The 19,948-nt window shown below is 44.2% G+C and overlaps 1 protein-coding gene across 1 annotated transcript; it reads right to left on the bottom strand.

Annotated features, from left to right (window-relative positions):
- Window positions 1–1,231: 1,231 nt before the first annotated feature.
- On the bottom strand, window positions 1,232–3,234 carry LOC148019594 (uncharacterized). Its single transcript, XM_087699601.1, has 3 exons — window positions 3,094–3,234; window positions 2,499–2,983; window positions 1,232–2,404 (listed from the first exon to the last, which is right to left on the bottom strand). Exons 2-3 carry the CDS (start codon window positions 2,962–2,964, stop codon window positions 1,374–1,376), a joined length of 1,497 nt encoding a protein of 498 aa, XP_087555727.1. The 5' UTR covers window positions 2,965–2,983; window positions 3,094–3,234; the 3' UTR covers window positions 1,232–1,373.
- Window positions 3,235–19,948: the final 16,714 nt, after the last annotated feature.

Raw genomic sequence — 19,948 nt, forward strand, 5'->3', positions numbered from 1 at the left:
TTCTCATTCATCTTTTTCCTTATGTAATTGAATATCAATGCACAATGGATCAAGTCATGTGCACATAGAGAAGCTCAATATGACCTTGCTTCAAGAGTCATTTGTATTCGATTAAAGGAAATATATGGATAAATAATGTTCATATGCTCCTAATTTATGCTAATCCATTTAAATAATAATAATTAATTATTTTAGAATGTAATTTAAAAAACTTGTATGTAAGATAACCATTTGGGAGGTATATTAAAAGATTTTTTGATTGTAACTAGGTAGATAGGCAAAGGGCGTAAGTTGTCAAACTCTAGACTGTTTGTGTTACATAATATTAGGTATTGAATCATGGTTTCAAGAGATTAGAAGAACAATAAAGAATTTCACTTCTTCCTTCCAAATTGTCTATTTGACATAGTGCATTTTAAACTTTTTATCTTCATTCATTCTTAAAACCAACTCATAGGGAATCATATTCACGATTCTTAGATTTTAAAAGATGGTTTTTATATTTGTGGAATACATATTAAAAATATCTTAACTATTTATAACATGTAAATAACGTGGGTTCTACTCAATGAGTTTGTTAACCTATTGCTAAACTAAGTAAGAAGAAAGGCCAAGTGTTGATGTTGATATATACAACTCGTATTTGCTAGTTAGTCCACAACAATTCTCTTATTATTATTTGATTATGTGCTTAGAAAAATGAAACCAGACTCCATACTTTGTATTCAAAATTGTATTTACTTAGAAAAGATTCTATACAAGTTGGGAAGAGCCTTTTGAAATCTTTTGCTTTTCACATCTAAAGAAAAGAAACCTTCTTTAACCAAAATACTTTTGGGGAAAGCTATCCATCATGTGAAAATCTTACCTCATAGAGGTAAATGATTAATTATGGCACTAGCACTATAGTAAAAGAAAATTGCAAAGGAATATTGGTTGGATATATCAAGGTCTCTCTCAAAAAAGTTTTGTTTTTTCTAAACGATCTTGCAATAGGTACAATCCCCTTGACTTAATGCTCATGCAATGAGCAAGTTGTTGCAATAGTGATTTCGATATCGAGTTTTGACATATCAATCAAACAAGTAGTTATTGCATGCTTACTTATCTATTGACACATCCATAGGGTTATGAGTCATGTGATATGTACTTGTCTAGAAAATAACCATTAGGATAATAATGGCCAAGCAATCATGGAACTTGAGCATCTACAAAACGTGAGACTTGGGCATAATTTATCTAAAAAACAATTTCATTAAGAAGAAATTCAAGATGAGTACAAGAGTTTGATATTATTGTTGAAGATGGCCTAACTCGAAGCTAAAATGCAAATGCCAACATTGAGTCCACCTTAATCAAGAGTTCCTCTTGAACTAGTGATAGGGAGGGGGAGGAGACTCATATTTATATGTAGGTGGAGGAGGGGATTCGTACTTATATTGGGGAGGAGGTGGAGACTCATATTTGTAAGGAGGTGGAGGGGACTCATACTTGTATGGTGGAGGAGGTGGGGACTCATACTTGTATGGTGGAGGCGGAGGGGACTCGTATCTATAAGGAGGTGGAGTAGGGGACTCGTACTCGTATTTGGGAGGGGGCGGAGACTCATATGTGTAATGGGGAGGAGGTGGAGACTCATACTTGTATGGTGGAGGAGGTGGGGACTCGTACTCATATTTGGGAGGGGGTGGAGACTCATACTTGTACACTGGAGGTGGTGGAGACTCATACTTGTACAGTGGAGGAGGCGGGGACTCATATTTGTATGGCGGAGGGGGTGGAGACTCATACTTGTAAGGGGGAGGGGGTGGGGACTCATATTTGTATGGTGGAGGGGGTGGGGATTCGTATTTGTATGGCGGAGGGGGTGGAGACTCATACTTGTATGGAGGAGGGGGCGGGGATTCGTACTTGTAAGGGGTAGGGGATGGAGACTCGTACTTGTATTTGGGAGGGGGTGGGGACTCATATTTGTATGGTCGAGGAGGGGGGGACTTGTACTTGTATTTGAGAGGAGGAGGAGACTCATACTTGTATGGAGGCGGGGGCGGAGATTCGTACTTGTATGGGGCAGGTAGCTCAGGTGACTTCTTGTGTTCATAGCATTGATCATGGTATTCCTTCTCGGATGTGTATGCAAAGGGGCCTGCAAGTAAGGAAATCTCCTCCTTGGACTTGGACTTTATGTGAAGAGCAGCACCCAATTCACCTCCATGAAGGTTGGTGGGGACAGTGCAGGAGGTGTCGTAAGAGGGCGAGATGAGCTTGGCCTTGCAGGCCTTGCCGCCATACTTGAGGTAGTCGAAGCCGGCGAGCTCTATTCGGAATCTACCTCGCTCGTTGGTGAGGCCGTAGAAGGAGACCTCGGACTTGCCGTTCCAGCAGAAGACGCCGACCTTGACGTCTGGAGGGTGGGGCGGCGGCAACGTTGGTCAACTTGGGTGGAACTCAATAACAAAAAGAATATGAGAGAGAGAGAAGTAGAGGTGGTATCATACCTTTGAGAGGCTTTTTGAGCTTGCCATTTTTGCAGAGGTCGCAGAAAACGTTGCCGGAGACGACAGCCTTGCAGGGAGGCGGAGTAGGGGGAGGAGAGAGATGCTTGTAGTGGTAAGGTGGGGCAGACTCGTGCTTGTAAGGTGGTGGAGGGGGCGGGGACTCGTACTTATACGGCGGGGGAGACTCGTATTTGTACGGCGGGGGTGGCGGGGACTCGTATTTATACGGTGGTGGTGGCGGGGACTCGTACTTATACGGCGGGGGAGACTCGTATTTATACGGCGGTGGTGGCGGAGACTCGTACTTATACGGCGGGGGAGACTCGTATTTATACGGCGGGGGCGGCGGAGACTCGTACTTATACGGCGGGGGAGACTCATATTTGTATTCCTCGTTGGCGGTGGCTAGCTCGACGAGCAGCAGAAGACAGAAAGCCATCGCGACGGCTCCTGCGCTTCCAGCCATGTTGGCGACCGTTGATGGCCTGCAAGTGGACAGATCACTACAAGATTAAGGCCTAGGCCGTAAATTAAGCAGGCAAAAAGGCTAGCTAATTAAGAAGCAATGCAGGAAGAAGCGATCATGCAGACTCACCGCTAGCAAGTCTACCAGTCCCTGAGAAGTTAGAACGAGACTCTGAGAGAGAGAGAGAGAGAGAGAGGAGACCCTGGGGCCTTGAGTCTTGCATCACAATGAATGAGGCCCTTTGTATTTATACATGCGCCCCCTGGTGGGCCTAGTGTACTCATATGGGCCGCACATGTTGGTTTCTCCAAAATTTACTCCCAGGCAGCTGCTGCTCGGCTACAAGACTTCTCAACAGACCAACGTCGCCACCAGTCCCAACCGCTTCTTTTTTTGCTTCTCACCCAATCCCACTCGTGAAAAATTTTAACTGTTTCGTCAAAACTCGTACAAATTTCACCCCCCCCTCTTTCCCCTTTTCCCTATAGCATGCTATTAGCCTATCCTTTTGAGGTGCCTGTTTCACTCACGAGTCACCAAACACAAGGAACACAACATGGGGTGGTCCTTTTAAATTACGTGAGAGACATTACTAACCGTTATGGTGGGTGAGTTACTCGTATGGCAAATCATTAGCCATCATTAGAACAGCCTAAACGAAAAGCTTGGATGAGCCTTGGGCGAGCTCCTTTTAGACAAAGAAGCTTAAGGCTGAGCTTTTAAGCTTCCACAAAACTATAACTCAACTTCCATTTTGGCAATAACTATTCTAGAGCTTCAAGCATCCAATTCGCGATGGACTCGAGGATTTGCTCTACCTATATAGGGTGATGTGAGAGCTTCAAGTATCCAATCCGAGGATGGATTGGAGGATTTGCTCTACCTACATAGGGTGATGTGAGGGTATCTAATAACCTGCCATAAACGGCATCGCATTTAAACTAGCCAAGGGACAAATTTAAAAACAATGTGGTTTTTGGCATCCTAAATTACCAAAAACACCATACCCCTAGGTGCGTTCCAAAAGGGTAAGCTCATATGACCTTCAGATCCAAGTAACACTTGCTTCTAAGTGATCCTATCATATAGGCTTTGCTTGATTTAACCATTTTTTCACTTTTTTCCAACATGGTCTAGCTCTTGTGCATCAGCATAGTAGGTGAAAGACTCCCCTTTTTGTGTTTTAATATGCTAATGCATGGCCACCTTTTTAAGCATAAATTTAAAAACTTCTCTCGAGAATTTACTTGGCCACAAGTTGTATAACTTAACTTGTAAAGTCATTGGCATATGGGTTGTTTCCCTCAAACCATGTTTACATTAGAAACATCCGTTCTTGATTTATGTTTGGCAAGCATACTTAATGACCATACTTGATCACATATATAGATTAAGGAGCCCATATCTTATACATTGTGCATTAGACATGGTCAATACCCATCTTAAAGGGCTTCATCTTAGGCACTCATTGTTGTACATATGCCCATAACTTAAAAATGGATCATTCACACCCATGCCAAGTGGCCATCCGATAACTTAAACATGGATCATTCACACCCATGCCAAGCGGCCATCTGACATAGGCCTTCTTATGGCCACCACCCATTTTTTACACAATTATATTTGATGTGGGTGATAATGTCTAAAGGGACTTAGCAATCGGCATCCTAAATGCAATCAACGTTGATTGTGGTTGGGGGCATTTCATGTAGTAAGTTGAAAAAAGAGATAAAAGGTTGTAGGCCTCTTCCTTTACTAGGCCCACCCTCACCTAAAAACTTACCAACGCTTTAAGCTACAAGTGACATTAAAGAGCTGCATATCTACAGCGGAATGGCCCCATTTGAAAAAAAAAATCAACCCCTTGTATACCCAATGACTAGTAACTACCAAACACCTACAGGGCCTCTATTCTCATTGGGATGGTTACAACCAGAGACAGAGCATCTACTATCAACTTCCCTCACTGACACATCCTTTGATCCTCGGCTGCAAAAAAGGTCATGAGCTTTTGTGACAGGTCGAACCTCCACCGAACCTACCCTCCCCGCCAGCCAAGCACGCAATGCCCTGCACACACACGCACTCAGTGACTCACCAATTTTATTATTCGATTTTTTTTAAATCATTCCGTTCTTCACGGCGTTGGCAGCTCCTCACGCGTCAATTCAGGCTTTCTCGTCCAACGTTAATCCCCCGAGAAACACCCCCACCACACCGCCCCCGGCCGCGGCCCCCCCTCCCGTGTTCGCCAAAAACTGACTAATGTAAAATGAATTGCATAATTTTCACACAAGTACCTTCAAACTTTTAAAGGAGAGGTTTAAAACTTTCAGATTTTCAAAACTTTTAGTTGTAAAAATGGCAAATACATATCCTTTTGCCTTAAAGTTTTTTGTATCTACTATTAAAAATATTTTTTACAAGTCAATACCACCACGGGCGAGGTCTGCCACCGTGATCGATTGTGAATACATCTATGGACCACCATGAGTGATGCACCCTATGCTTTTTGGTTGAAGATGTTGGCATTATAGTAATTAAGGATGCATTCATCATCATAACATGCATATCATGTACCTAAAACCACCTAAGCATTTCCAAATGACCATAGTGAACACTTGATGTTGTTGTGAGTCCTTCACCATGATTGAAAATCTTGCATCTTGTATGTGTGCCACATACCTTGACTTCACCATTGCCTAAGTTGGATACTCTCATGCTTGCTTTTTTGGTTCTAGACCCTACAACCAAATCTTGACATCATAGAGACTCCTCCGTTTTAAGTGTATCCTCACTAAGTAGACCATCATATCTAGCTTTTTAAACCTTTCTTAGCTCTCTAAAACACCATTACATTTCCCATTAGATTTGTGAGCAGCTAGAGGCCTTATCTTGAGACTTGCCTACTACAAGCTTTGATCACTAGAAACCATCAAACCACATCACAATGACTAACTTGGATGGTGGTCTAAACCACCTAGATCAACTTATAAATCAACTCCAGTGACTCCTACAGCATCTTTGCCTAGTCAAACTCCATTATATCTACTTGAATGACATAAAACATTGTGTGCTTCCGTATAATATATCAAAGTTGTTGGACTACTCAAGAGTGGTGGACAATTTGGGACCTACCTCACTAATCTATCTTTAATTATCACCTACTGTCTAATTTGAGTACAGTGTGATGTACCTAGTTTAATCTTGCTTCATCATAACACTTACGCATGACCCATGATTGCAAGAGACAATTTCATAACCACTATGATTGATCTTGTGACCCCACCATAAGTAAGTCTCCTTGATCGCCATGATTGAGTTTTTTCACCTAGTTGTGCTACCTTTAACCACTTTTGCTTAGTATAGATATTTTGAGAGATATTTCTTATGGGGATTATATCTTGAAGGAACTCTTATTTAAACACAATTAAAACAATGTCTTGCTTGTATTTGAGAAGAATTCTTAACTATTAGCTTATCAAACGAATCAAAATATAAAATTGTAACACACCCGCTTATCGGCTGTCCAGGCACGTTTTTAGCGATCCATCGAGAGATGAATCTAAGCGATGCCGCTCGGCACTCCCATTGTTATAAGATCCAAGATGCACGCTCGACTTTCTTATGTACTTAAAAGATATATGGTGAATATTATGCTGGTGCAGAGAGAGAACAGATGAGAAAAAAGAAAGATGTAGAGAGAGAGAGAGAGAGAGAGAGAGAGAGAGAGAGAGAGAGAGAGAGAGAGAGAGAGAGAGAGAGATTGACAACACACTAGGGATTGGAAGATGGGCCAGTCCCCCTCCCCTTATGGAGTTATATTATTGACAAGGAGTAAGCTCCTTCGTTACACATAAACCAGTTCTTACTTGTAGATTCTGGGAACAAGATCACGGTTCCTTGCACATTATACAACTGGCTAACACTTGCACAACTTGGAAGTTGGCACCTTTTGATTCTTCTTGAGTCTCTCCTTCTCTCCTACACAATATGTGTAGGGATCTCCTCTTGGAGCTTGATTTCAGTAGAGCTTCCGTAGCACTTGCACATTCTCTTACTCTGCCCATTTGTTTGAGGATGATAAAAGGATGAAAACTTTAACCGAGTCTTGAGGTTCTCGAAGAGAGCTTGCAAAAGAGGCTTGTCATGTAGGGATCTCGATCACTTATAATGGACTTAAGCATGCCATGATTCTTGAAAATATGAGCAATCAATAGCTTAGCTATATGATTAGCTTTGATTGTCTTTCGCACATGTATAAAGTAAGCTTGCTTACTAAACCTATCAATGATAGTCCAAATTGCATCCTTGCCTACTTGTGTGCGAGGAAGCTCCATGATAAAGTCCATGGCTATACTTTCCCAAGGCTCATTGGGAATAGATAATGGCTTTAGTAGACTGGGTGGTTTATGCATGTCATACTTCACTTTTTGGCATATCTTGCACTCATGGACATATCTTTCAATGTCAGCTCTAAGAGTGGGCCAAAAGAAATATATTTCCAATGCTTGAGTAGTGGGTAGAATACCCCTATTTTTAGCATATGGAGATGCATGTGCTTCATCCATTACCTTGCGTCGCAATGGTAATGCTACACAAATTGCTTGATGATGATACAAATAACCATCTCGAATTGAGTAAGGTGTAATCGACTGACCTGAGTTAAGCTAATCCCATATGGTTGAGAAGTCGAAATCAGTTGCATACATTTTGGGTAAATCCATGAACTCATTATGGTAAACAATTGTGATTGCATTCACTCAAGGTTGCCATGATAGAGCATCTGCTACCACATTTTTAGTTCCAGATGTGTGAAGGATTTGAAAATGAAACATAGAAAAGAAATTTGCCCATTGCATATGTTTCTTTGAGAGCTTCTTCTGAGGGAGTGAGGAAGTATCTTAGACTTTGGTGATCTATTTTAATAACAAAATTTACACCAAGTAAATAGTGTTTCCATACTTGAAGAGTATGTACCACCACCATAAGCTCTTTCTCATATGTTGGAGCATGTAGCTCATGGTCCTTGAGGCATCGACTCTCAAATGCTACTACATGATGCTCTTGGTTAAGCACAACTCCAATGCAATCCCCAAAAGCATCACAGTGAACTTCAAAAGGTTTTTGAAGATCTGGAACTATGAGAACTAGTTCTTGAGTCATAAGAAACTTAATTATTTCAAAGGCTTGTAGTTACCTTGATCCCCAATGAAAAGGCATTCACTTCTTAGTAAGGTCATGTAGAGGAGATGCAACATACGCAAAACCTTGTATGAACCTCTTGTAGTATGAACATAGGCCTAAGAAACTTCTAACTTCATGTATAGAAGTAGGTGTAGGCCATTCAACAATGGCTCGAATCTTCTCAGGATCCATTCTAACCAGATTGTGAGAAATAAGATGGCCCAAGTAATGAATTTTTGAAAGAAAAAATTTACTCTTCTTAGCATTGACCTGTATACAGTCTATGCTTGCGGAGCTCTTAAAAAACAATAAATACATATCTTCTATGCTCTTCTTCGAACCGCAAAAATATTAGAATATAATCAAAGAACACACCTGTGAACTTTAAGTGAGGTCTGAAAATTCTCTCCATCATTCGATTGAATGTGGCGGGTGCAGACCAAATGGCATGACTAAGAACTCATATAGTCCAGACATTGTATGAAAAGCTGTCTTATGAATATCTTCAAGTGCTATCTGTATCTGGTGATAGCCGCTCTTGAGATCAATGTGATTAAAGATAGTAGCCCCTTGCAACTTATCCAAGATATCATCTATCCTTGGGATAGGAGAATGATTCTTGATTGTGATATTGTTCAAAGATCTGTAGTCCATGCACATATGAAAAGAACCATCTTTCTTTTGAACAAGTAAGACTGGAGAGCAATATGGAGAAGAGCTAGGTTGAACTAACCCTTTTTCCAACAATTTGTTTACTTGTTTTAGGATCCCCTCTTGCTGACTTGCACTTACTCGGTAAGGAGGTTTTTTAGGTGGTGAACTATCTATGATAAGATCAATTGTGTGAACTTCCGGGTGCTTAGGAGGTAACTCTCAGGGGAGTGAATCACTAAAACAATCTTCATATTGTTTAACAAAATCATGTCTAGCTTGATCAATTAAAGAGAGGGGTTCTTTTAAAGTCTGAGACTTAGAAGCATTAGTTGGTATTGTGTGTTCATTAGAGGCATTAAGTGCCCTTGAATCATTAGCTTCTTTTGACTCTCTCACAAAAACCATGTACACAGAAATAGCTTTCTCTAGCATCAACAATGCATACTATGTTCTGGTCCTTGAATTGAAATGAAAGGGTCTTCTTAACAAAATCGGGAAGAGGTCTAATCTTGTAATGCCAAGGCATACCTAAGATAACATCACAGTTACTGATGGGTGCAAGTAGAAAAGATTCTTAGTTGCGGTAATCCCCAATTCCAAGATTCAAGTTCCCATGGACAGGAGTAGAATTGGTTGTAAGTCCTTCAAACACTGAACCTGATCCAATTGGTGTTCCCAATCGATCCAATGGAATTTATAGCCTTTCAGCAGTATTTGTTGACACAAAATTATCTGTGGACCCTGGATCAAAGAGTATCAAAACTCGTTGATTATTAAGTGTCCCCCAACCCTTTAAGAGTTGTCTCTTCTTCTCATTTGAATGAGTGTTAGCTTGCACATCTGGAATAGAATTTGAGGATGGTGGAGGAGGATCTTTAATCACATTTGCTTCCTTCCTTCCTGTGACCTTGTCATGCTCTTTTTGGCCTAGCCAACCCCACTCCTTCATGACATCATTCTCAAAATCAGGAGGCAAGAACTGAGCATAAAACTTATTCTTGAACTTTTCCTAAGTCGTAGGTTTCCTTCCCTCCAAAATGAGAGTCAACCACCAATTGCTAGTGGTTTCTTTCAAGTGCATGCCTACATGCCTGGGCTTGGACTTTTCTGAGAAATTACCATAAGAAAAAGCAACTTCAAATCGCCTGACAAAGGCTAATGCCTTAGTAGGATCTCTCTTACCAGAGTAAGAGTCAAACTTTATGTCCTTATCCCCAGACTTGAAATTCTTAGTCTTCTTAAGCTTGCTTCTCTTATGGTCCCTCTTTGTTTGTTTGCGTAGATTGCATAGACTTAGAACCAAGAGAGTAGGAACTAGAAGATGAGGAAGAGGAGGTGGAACTTGAGTAATCAGGGAAGTAGCTCATTACTCAGAGAGAGGACTCTCTCCTTATCTGCCTCACTTGAGGTGAGGTCTTTTTACTCTTGTTGACTTGAAAGTCCTTCTTCCTTCTAGGAATCTTCTCAGCAATTGGATGCTTTGCACCTTCACCATCAATTGATGCAATGGTGTTTCCTCCAGTATCACCATCTTTTGGAGGATTCAGTCCTTCATAAGTAGATTCTTCCCTTGCCCTTAAGTTGTCAATCAATTGATTTACTTCGGAAATTTCCAATAAGCTACGATACTCTATCAATTGAGCCTGTAATTGCTCACTTGTAGGCACTTCATCAATTGCCATCTTTACCTCCTTCTTGCAAGGATTGCCTTTACTTTGAGAAAAGCAAAGAGATCTACTCTGATACCACTGTTATAATATCCGAGATACACACTGGACTTTCTTATATACTTAAAAGATATATGGTAAATATTATGGTGGTCCAGAGAGAGAATATATGAAAGAAAAGAAAGATGTAAAGAGAGAGAGAGAGAGAGAGAGATTAAAAACACACTAGGTGTTAACCCCAACACGAAGAAAGCAAAAGGAAATAAAAAAGATGTAGGTCAAAGGCAGAAAAAAGGTAGCCCGACTGAAGAAAGAAGAGGAGAAAAGGCCAAAAGTGCAAGGGCAACCTTAAAAGTCCAAGGGAAATGCAAAAGGGGAAAGGTGCATTTTAAAATATAAAGGCACACCCTGAAATCTTGTAAAAGAGTGCCAGGCGATGGAAAATCCGGAAAGCTAAAACAGAAGATAAAGACAAAGGCCAAGGCAAAGAGAAACGGAAGACAAAGGCGCACGAGGAAAAGCGCAAGTCAAACTATTGTAAAAAAGCGCAAGCGCATCATGGTTTAATTCAAGGAGCATCGGGCTCTCACCCGTGCAATTCGTAAAGGTAGACGGGCGGTGGAAAGAAAGCTAGGAAGATAGAAGGACAACGGGAAAAAGGGCCTAGGCTACGGCCGGCCATGTAAAAAAGGGGAAAAGAGGATGACGGCCCAAAAGGGATTTAGGGTTTTGTATATAAAGTTGAAAAGTGAATGAGAAGCTCATTCTTGTGTGTGGCCAAAAGTAGCTCTCCTCTTCTTCTTCTTCTTCCTCTTGTTCTTGCTTGCTTGAGCTTGTGCTTGAGAGAGGGAGTGTGAGAGTGTGAGGGAGTGAGTGTGTGAGGGTGAGGGACCGAGGAGGAGAAGCTCTCCATCTTCTCCTCTCTTCTTCTCTTCTCTTCTCTTTTCTTGTCTTGCTCGCGGCAATGGAGCTTGGAGGGTAGAGCTTGAGGATGGAGCTTGCTTGAAGCTTGCACTTGGATCGTGGAGCTACTGGGGTGCACGGGAGAGGAGGTAACTCGAACGGCATGGAGGTAAGCTCACTATACCCGTAGATATGGATGGCGCATCGGCTATGTGAGAGGTAGCCATTAGTGCTCGGCTTGGAACGCTTGAAGCGATAAGCGGTCCGTGGGTCTTGGCGGTTGAGCGAAAGCTCCCATATTTTGGTTCCGTTGCCGGGACCAACGGATTCAAGCCTTGAGCGCTTGCGCGCTTCGAATCGAGCATTGAATTAGGGTTTCCCCCAAACCGGTGCTTGAGATAGGTAGGAAGCGAGGGGGTTGAAGATGGTATTCGATCTCCTTGGCAAGTAGGTTTGTTGTTTTTCTTGAGATTTAGGTTGTGAGATGGAGTAGTGTAGGTATTTACTTTGTGATTTGGATGCATTAGAGTAGGAGAAAACAAAGAAAAACAAAGAAAATAAGCATTAGGGTTACTGTTGCAAAACACGGCAGAAACAGGGCAAGAATCGTGCAAAAGGGGTAAAAAACTTACTTGTGATTCCTAAGGTCGGTAAGTGAGTTATTGGGGGTGCCAATACCATACCCGAAAGAGGGTATAAGGGCCAGAAGTGGCAAGAAAGGCCACGTTGTGCATTGCAGGGTTTCAGGAGAGCAAGAGAGAAGAGGAAAGCTTGGCAAGGAAATCCGCTTCAATCTTGGCATCAGGGAGATCTTCGGCTAGCCCAAGTAATTCTACACCTCCCCCTACAGTAGTAGGTACAATCTGGAGTTGCACAACAAGGGGGAAGACCCCCTAGCGCCCTGCACATCGGATTTTGCGAGCTGCGGCAAAAACACGTGCGGCGTTCGGCACATCCGAGTCACGTCGACTTTGGTCCGAGGCCCAAACTCGGCCCTTGGACCACCCAGCCCACTCGACCAAACCCTAGTCGGCCTCGGATCGTCCGAGTCGACCCACCCGAGACTCAAATTTGGCCCTCAGCCCAAGTGCCTTGGCCCGGCCGAGTGACCTCGTCCAAATTCGTCCGAATCGTCCGAACTTAGTCCTCGATCCATGCGCCTCGGCCCGTCCGAGTGACCCACTCGAACCCTGCAATTTGGACCTGTTGGGCCGAATTTAGATTTTCTCAAATTTTGACCTAAAGACAGTGAAATTAGCCGAGAAACCATATAGAGCCGAAACCATATCATAGATCCATTACCGGGCTGAAACTGAGAGTAAGTGGTTCAAATTTGGCTATAAACGGTCCTCCAAATTGTGCATGGCTTTTATCGTAACGGCCCTGCGGGCCGGGGGGACTGCCCCCCTGGATCCCCGCAGAGGGAGCTCTGCCCCCTCCGCACCTCCCCGGGTAGGTTGGAGAGAAAACACGCACCGTGGCAGGTCCTTCAAATTGGACCCTAGTGTAGCAATGGCTCTACACGAGCAGGGAGCCTCACTTGCAATAGAGCGACCAAAAGCCCATACCCGAACAGAGAGAAACAGAGACCCTAGAACATCAATGGGCCAATCTAGCCATCAAGGGCAAAAAGGCCACACCACGAGAACACAAAGACATTGTGTTCATACCAGGTCTAGTCAGAGCGAAATGCAACAACAGCAAGCTACAAATGCCAAGATGACTAGACATGACACTCTTGACGAGAGATGTACCTTGAATAGCACTGCACTGACGATCCAAGACAGCAGTGGAGAATCCACATCTGGTCGTGCAATCGAGAACTCAAGGGCATCTGTCAGAAGGCTTAAATTTACAAGCCAAGACCCGGAAGATGAAAACACAGTACCACCTGCTTATCTTAGGGTCAAACTCATCGCGAAAAGAGAGCATACTATTGATGCTCTAATTGATGAAGGAGCAGATTTTAATATCTTGACGTATGAATCATGGACCCTACTAGGCCAACCAGAGCTCACATCGATGGATGCAACTCTTAATCCTTACGGGGAACACCCACAAGCACTTCTAGGGAAGTGCAGAATCCTTGTAACAATTGAAACAGAAAGCTTGCCACTCCTGTTCTATGTTCCTCCCAATGGCGAGAATGGTGGAAAGGAAATCCTCCTAGGAAGGCCCTTCAAAAAGGCTACCAAGTGTGAGGCAGACTACGTAGCTCAGAGGATACACTTGACACTACGAGGTGTGAGGATAGTCACGACCTTTAGCAAGGGTGAACTCAGCAAACCTCGAGGGAAAGGCAAGGAAGGTGCTGACGTAACAGTCAAGCCCGTTAACGAGAGCAAGGACTTGTTGGAAGAGTTAATACAAGCACAGGTCGAACAACGAGAGCTAGTGAGTGAGGCCATGCCTGAACCAAGAAGGTCAAGAGATAATGCCAAGGATAGGCTTTGGACCTACAAATATCGTAGAAGACCCCAAAAGAAGGCCAAGCCTTATAGGCGCAATCATCAAAGGAGAGCTAGCACAATGCCACGATGGATATCCAAGGCGTGGCTTCGGGCTCAAGGGTATTATGCAGGCAACTGATGGATTTGGGTGCCAAAACCCCTTGCTAAACCTCCGTGGTCGACTGAAGGCCAGATCGTATCAAGAGCAAAGAAGTGTAGGAGGAGATCTAAGCGAAAAACCAAGTCTCGAGTCAACAACAGTGGAGTGACCGAGCCCCTCATGGTCGAAATCAAGAAACCAAACGGGACCAATCAGAGGGTAGATCCTCGGCCTAGCGTGCTTGACAAGCAGATGCCAAATGTAATCATTGAGAATGAGCAAAAGCCGCTAGTGTCCAAGGAGCTTTTGATTCCCCAAGAGGATAGCAAGCATCATAGGCACAACATTGCTCAAGGCAAGGTTAAATGCTCAACAAAGTAAATAGCACAATCATTTAACAGCCACGAGCAAATCTCCAAGCCAGTGTCAAAGCCACTTAGGAGTCCTAAGTCTCTTGCACCCTCTTCCCTTACACGGACACAGGAAGCACAACACTCGTCAGGTGCGGCTATTCAATCCTAGTCTCGACCTACATCAAAGCTTCCAAATGTCCAAGAGGTAGGACACAACACCATCTGTGGCTCTCGGCCCAAGGATATGCCTATGCAACCTAAGGTGGCTAGCTCAACTGATACTCAGCCTACACAAGGGAATACTCTAAGAGCAACGACCACTTCTAATTACCCTAAGGACTTGACACCGCAACGCACCAAGGGTAGCCAGCCCACTAAACTAGCTACTCCTACTACCAATCAGGAATCACAACAGTCACAGCCCTTAGCCGTGACAAGACCCTTGCAGACGGTGTCTTTAGTAGTTTACCTATGGAAGAGGTGTCGCAACCAACTTCCTCGAAAAATCCAGCACTTTCAGAGTGCCTAAAGCCTAGGCTGGAGGAGTTAAACTCAAGGGAGTTGGCTGAAGAGCTAGACTCTTCAAAAAGGAAGGTAATTGGGCTCTCACAACCTAGCAAGGCTATTCAGCAGGCCACGGCCATGTCCCGTAAGGACACACTAGAGGAAGAGAATGCTGAGGCCCAACCAAGCACATCAACGGTTGATCTAGTTCAAGGTCCTGAGTCGTTGAGTGATGCACCTTCATTGACCAAGAAAAAGAGGAGAAAACAACGAAGGCAACAACAATGATAGGTGGTTGTGGACCCCAAGAGCATTGAGACCAAGAGCGATGGAGAACTGGGGAATAAAGCATCGAGTCCATCCACCAATGAACCCGTTAATGCCTCTCCTAGTAGCGGTGAAACCTCAGATACATTGGTATGCTCTGAAAAACCAATGCAACTGTTGCCATCAACAGTTGCTTGCAACACTCTATCCACTGACAATAGAACTCGCATTGACCAATCAAGAGTGGATATAATGTCATCACAACAGGGTGACAAATCTATACCAGTCACATCCAAGAAGAACCATGATGAAATTGTAGCAAAACCTCAGGAGAAACGTGAGAACCCCAAGAGCATAAAAGATCCTAGCGTTGACCAATCTTGCTCATCTAGGCCTGAGCCCCCAACCATGCTAAAGCCTAAGGAAACTCTTAGAACTTTGCATGAGATAGCAACCGAGCAAGCCCTTGTTGAACATAGAAGTGTCACAAAATGCTTAACTGAGTTGGATGCTAAGCTCAAAGTGGTCGCACGTGTCTACGTCCTGGCGGACATGGGCACAATCCCCAAGGAGCACCTTGGAGATTACTTGACCTTTCCTCTATCATGGGAAGAGAAAGAACATCTTAACGAGCACTACGACAGGCTCTTGCATGAACGCATGCGACTCATCTCTGACGAGGAGGCTGATGAACTGCGCTTAACCGTCACGTTCAATGAAATGCTCTGCCGACCGAATCTTGTAGACATAGAGCAACTAAAACGACTGTTAGCAGGCCAGAGTCAATTTGAGCAGCGTTGGTGCGAAAGCCGCATTGTAATGGCCGAATTAGGAGCTTAGATCATGACAGTCTCAGAAGAGTGATTGGCCAAATGGCAGTCTCAAAAGGACCCAACCTATCTAGCACCAACTTCCCTTCGAGTGCTAGTCGACATTCGGGGTACGGACTTAGCTGGAACTAGGCTACAGGGCCCTTTGATTGATAAGGTTCTCACTGAGGAGGAGTTACATATTGCCAATAGACTCGGTCAAGGTTCCATGCTACTCGACGTGGCAAAATATCTATTAGTATTAAGTGAGCTGCCGCGAATACTAGATGCGTGTGCCACACTCCGGTACAACCCCAAGTTCTACACTTGGTTCTTATCCTCGTGAAGTGACATGGATTCATAAATATGTATATAAATAAACACTGATTTTTGTGTCACCGTGTATAAACAATGTCAACACACACAAGCAATGATAGTCAAGCGCAGGGAGAAGAGTGGGGTCAGATAAACTAAGCTCCTCAAGTCCTCCTCTCATCACACATTCAAAAACCATGTGACCAGCCCCACCTCCAAGTGAAGGGCATGCAACCCACATTGCCGCCATAGGGAGCCTTGACCAACAACTTTGATGGTGTACACAGGGTGTAGCCCCTTTCTATACACCTTCTTCCCTTTTTGGTCTATCCTTTCGAGGATGTGCCATGTCCGACTCCATGACAGCCAGCCCACACAACTTAGCATAAGCCAACATCTGCTAATGACTGGTGGCAAAACGAACATCATCTTGGGGGCCATCCCTCTACAACAAACACTGCATGCCTCTTCTTGTCATATGCGCTTGCTAACCCACACTAAAATCCCTTCCTACGAACAATTGTATCCTGCATTAAGGTCTAAACCCTTGGGTTGCATCTTGCAGGCTTCCAGACGAAACACATGGAGAACCATGGACACCTGGCATGCAAGGACGCTCTTCGCAAAAGACGGGAGCATGTGGCACGCGCCCCTCCACCGAAGCGCTATGTGCCCACCATCAAGAGGTATGCCAAGAAGCGAGGCCCTAAGCGACACCGTTCAGGGCGAAGGCCAAAGAATCCTCGAGTCAAGAAAGTCAAGACTCAAAATGTGCAACAGGTGGTAGCACTAGTGGCACGAACCCCCAACTCACGCTCGGGCCCCAAATGCTCAAGGGCAGAAAGGGCAGCTCGGGAAAGAGAAGAATTTAATGAATTGTTTAAAGACATTCTCGAGACGGTAGCGGGCCGAGACTACACCATTCATGTCCCGGCCGACATGTTCCCTACCCAACCCCACAGAAGCCCCACACCAGCAGAGCCCCAATCACCCGGTCACCCAGACTTGCCCCGCCTCGTACAAATAGAGTAGCCCCATGCTGTATAAAGGGCTTATCAAATGCTACCTGGCCATAACTTTTTGTCTTTAAAAGGTTAAATGTTGACATGTTCCCGAATTGTACGAACTTTTCATATCTGCGTTTAATATATTTCACGTCTTTAGCAAAAGAAAAAGCTAATCAAGCGCAGGTGATAAATGTCTAAGTCAACACCATAGAATTCAGATAAGTGATGTCTCCTTGCATTACACTGGTTTATTATAGTTGCGGCAAAGACCATGCATGTACTCTCACGAAACGACAAGTGGATACAGGATGAGACAGGTCTTTGCGCGAAAGTGTTCAATGCCCGATCACCGCAAGACCATTGACCCCACAAGGAGCCACGGCAGAGCCACGCTACCAACCACCCACATCACATCACCCAAATCACATTTATGGGTCACGCTCCCTTCTGGGTCAAGCTCTATAGTTGGCTCACGATAGTCATTGCCTCAATCATACCAACATCACGTGTGTCGCAAGGAAGTTGCAATATCTCAAGTGTGTCTCCCCATCTCAACAACGGCTTCTCTAACAACGAGGCTAGGGCACAATCATCATTGTACTATCCATTTCCTGAGCCTTCGAAGCTTGACATTTTCCAACCCATTGAAAGGCTGATAGCCTCAACATATTGTAATGGTTGTACTCAGGCAAGTCCAAAAAAAAAAAAGAGAAAAGAAAAGAAAAGAAAACGAAACGAATGAAAAGATAAGAAGCACCCACGATCACAGCACAGCACCTAGGGGTCCTCAAATTAGGTACGTCCAGTGACCTTGATCGACTGGCTCCGTCCCTAGTCCCCTAGCTCTTTAGCATCACCCACAATCGTTTAGGGCACATCAAGGGCAGGACATACCTAGGGAGCTTGTCTCGCCTATGGTTAGACTTGTCACCCTGACCCACTTGCACAATTCTCTCTTGCACTCTGCCTTAGTACCATTGCAATCAGTGGTGGTAAGCATCGCACAATTGGCCATGAAAAGTACACCGTCCTCATCAAGCAAATCCAATAGCTTCCAGCTACCAAAAGTGCGGTGTCCCTGTATTCACTTATGATACGTCGTGCAGTCACAATGCAAAGGATGTCTCCTATACCTTCTTGTACTTCTTCTCAACATGGACAACTTTGCTTCATCTATGCATTGTTACGAGAAACTAGCCCCGCGGTCTTCTAACCATGTAATATCTAAGTATGCACGAGCACTCACATAATATTTGCACCAAAGTATATACACAGTTTGGGTCCTTAAGTGCAGGACAATACTCCAGGCTTGCTTAGAGTTCGACCTGTCTCCCAAACTAATCAAAATATGTCTTGTGCATGATAAGAAGACTAGCACTACCCCAACACTCAACTCTGAATTCCTATCCTTCTCACCCTGTAAGCCTACCAAGAATCATCATGTACAGAATCCCTAAACAAACCGCCACTTGTACTCCATCACAGCAACCCCCTCAAAGAACAGCCCTACCACCAACTCCCATTGCCCTACCACCTACCACTTACCCATCAACGTGCCCCCAACAACCTTCCTCCCCACCATTAGCAACACTCCATCATGGCAACCACATGCGTCCTTGTCACCCACGTCTTCGGTGCATGCTACAGCCTGCTACTACGACGGTGAGTGCCATGGGACTGACACTCGTCTAGGAGGGGGTTAATGTTAACCCCAATACGAAGAAAGCAAAAGAAAATAAAAAAGATGCAGGTGAAAGGTGGAAAAAAGGTAGCCCGACTGAAGAAAGAAAAGTAGAAAAGGCCAAAAGTGCAAGGGCAACCTTAAAAGTCCAAGGGAAATGAAAAAGGGGAAAGGCGCATTTTAAAATATAAAGGCTCACCCTGAAATCTTGTAAAAGAGTGCCAAGCGGTGGAAAATCCGGAAAGCTAAAACAGAAGATAAAGACAAAGGCCAAGGCAAAGAGAAATGGAAGACAAAGGCGCACGAGGAAAAGCGCAAGTCAAACTATTGTAAAAAAGCGCAAGCGCATCATGGTTTAATTCAAGGAGCGCCGGCTTTCACCCGTGCAATTTGTAAAGGTAGACGGGCGGTGGAAAGAAAGCTAAGAAGATAGAAGGACAACGGGAAAAAGGGCCTAGGCTACGGCCGGCCATGTAAAAAAGAGGAAAAAGGGATGACGCCCAAAAGGGATTTAGGGTTTTGTATATAAAGTTGAAAAGTGAATGAGAAGCTCATTCTTGTGTGTGGCCAAAAGTAGCTCTCCTCTTCTTCTTCTTTTTCTTCTCCTTGTTCTTGCTTGCTTGAGCTTGTGCTTGAGAGAGGGAGTGTGAGAGTGTGAGGGAGTGAGTATGTGAGGGTGAGGGATCGAGGAGGAGAAGCTCTCCATCTTCTCCTCTCTTCTTCTCTTCTCTTCTCTCCTCTTGTCTTGCTCGTGGCAATGGAGCTTGGAGGGTGGAGCTTGAGGATGGAGCTTACTTGAAGCTTGCACTTGGATCGTGGAGCTGCCGAGGTGCGCGGGAGAGGAGGTAACTCGAACGGCATGGAGGTAAGCTCACTACACCCGTAGATATAGATGGTGCATCAGCTATGTGAGAGGTAGCCATTAGTGCTCGGCTTGGAACGCTTGAAGCGATAAGCGGTCCGTGGGTCTTGGCGGTTGAGCGAAAGCTCCCACACTAGGGAATGAAAGATGGGTGAGTCCCCCCCTTTGTGGAGTTATATTATTGACAAGGAGCAAGCTCCTCCGTCACACATAAACCAGTTCTTA

Source organism: Lygodium microphyllum, chromosome 19 (assembly GCF_053477565.2).
Source record: "Lygodium microphyllum isolate KBCC chromosome 19, Lygodium_microphyllum_v1.1.10, whole genome shotgun sequence".
Lineage (NCBI taxonomy): Eukaryota > Viridiplantae > Streptophyta > Polypodiopsida > Schizaeales > Lygodiaceae > Lygodium > Lygodium microphyllum.

Bases quoted from the DNA above. Each gene is read 5' to 3' on its own strand.
- LOC148019594 (XM_087699601.1), bottom strand. From the start codon at position 2,964: ATGGCTGGAAGCGCAGGAGCCGTCGCGATGGCTTTCTGTCTTCTGCTG. The intron at 2,405-2,498 runs GTATGATACCAC...CCCACCCTCCAG, and splicing joins GCTCAAAAAGCCTCTCAAAG to ACGTCAAGGTCGGCGTCTTC.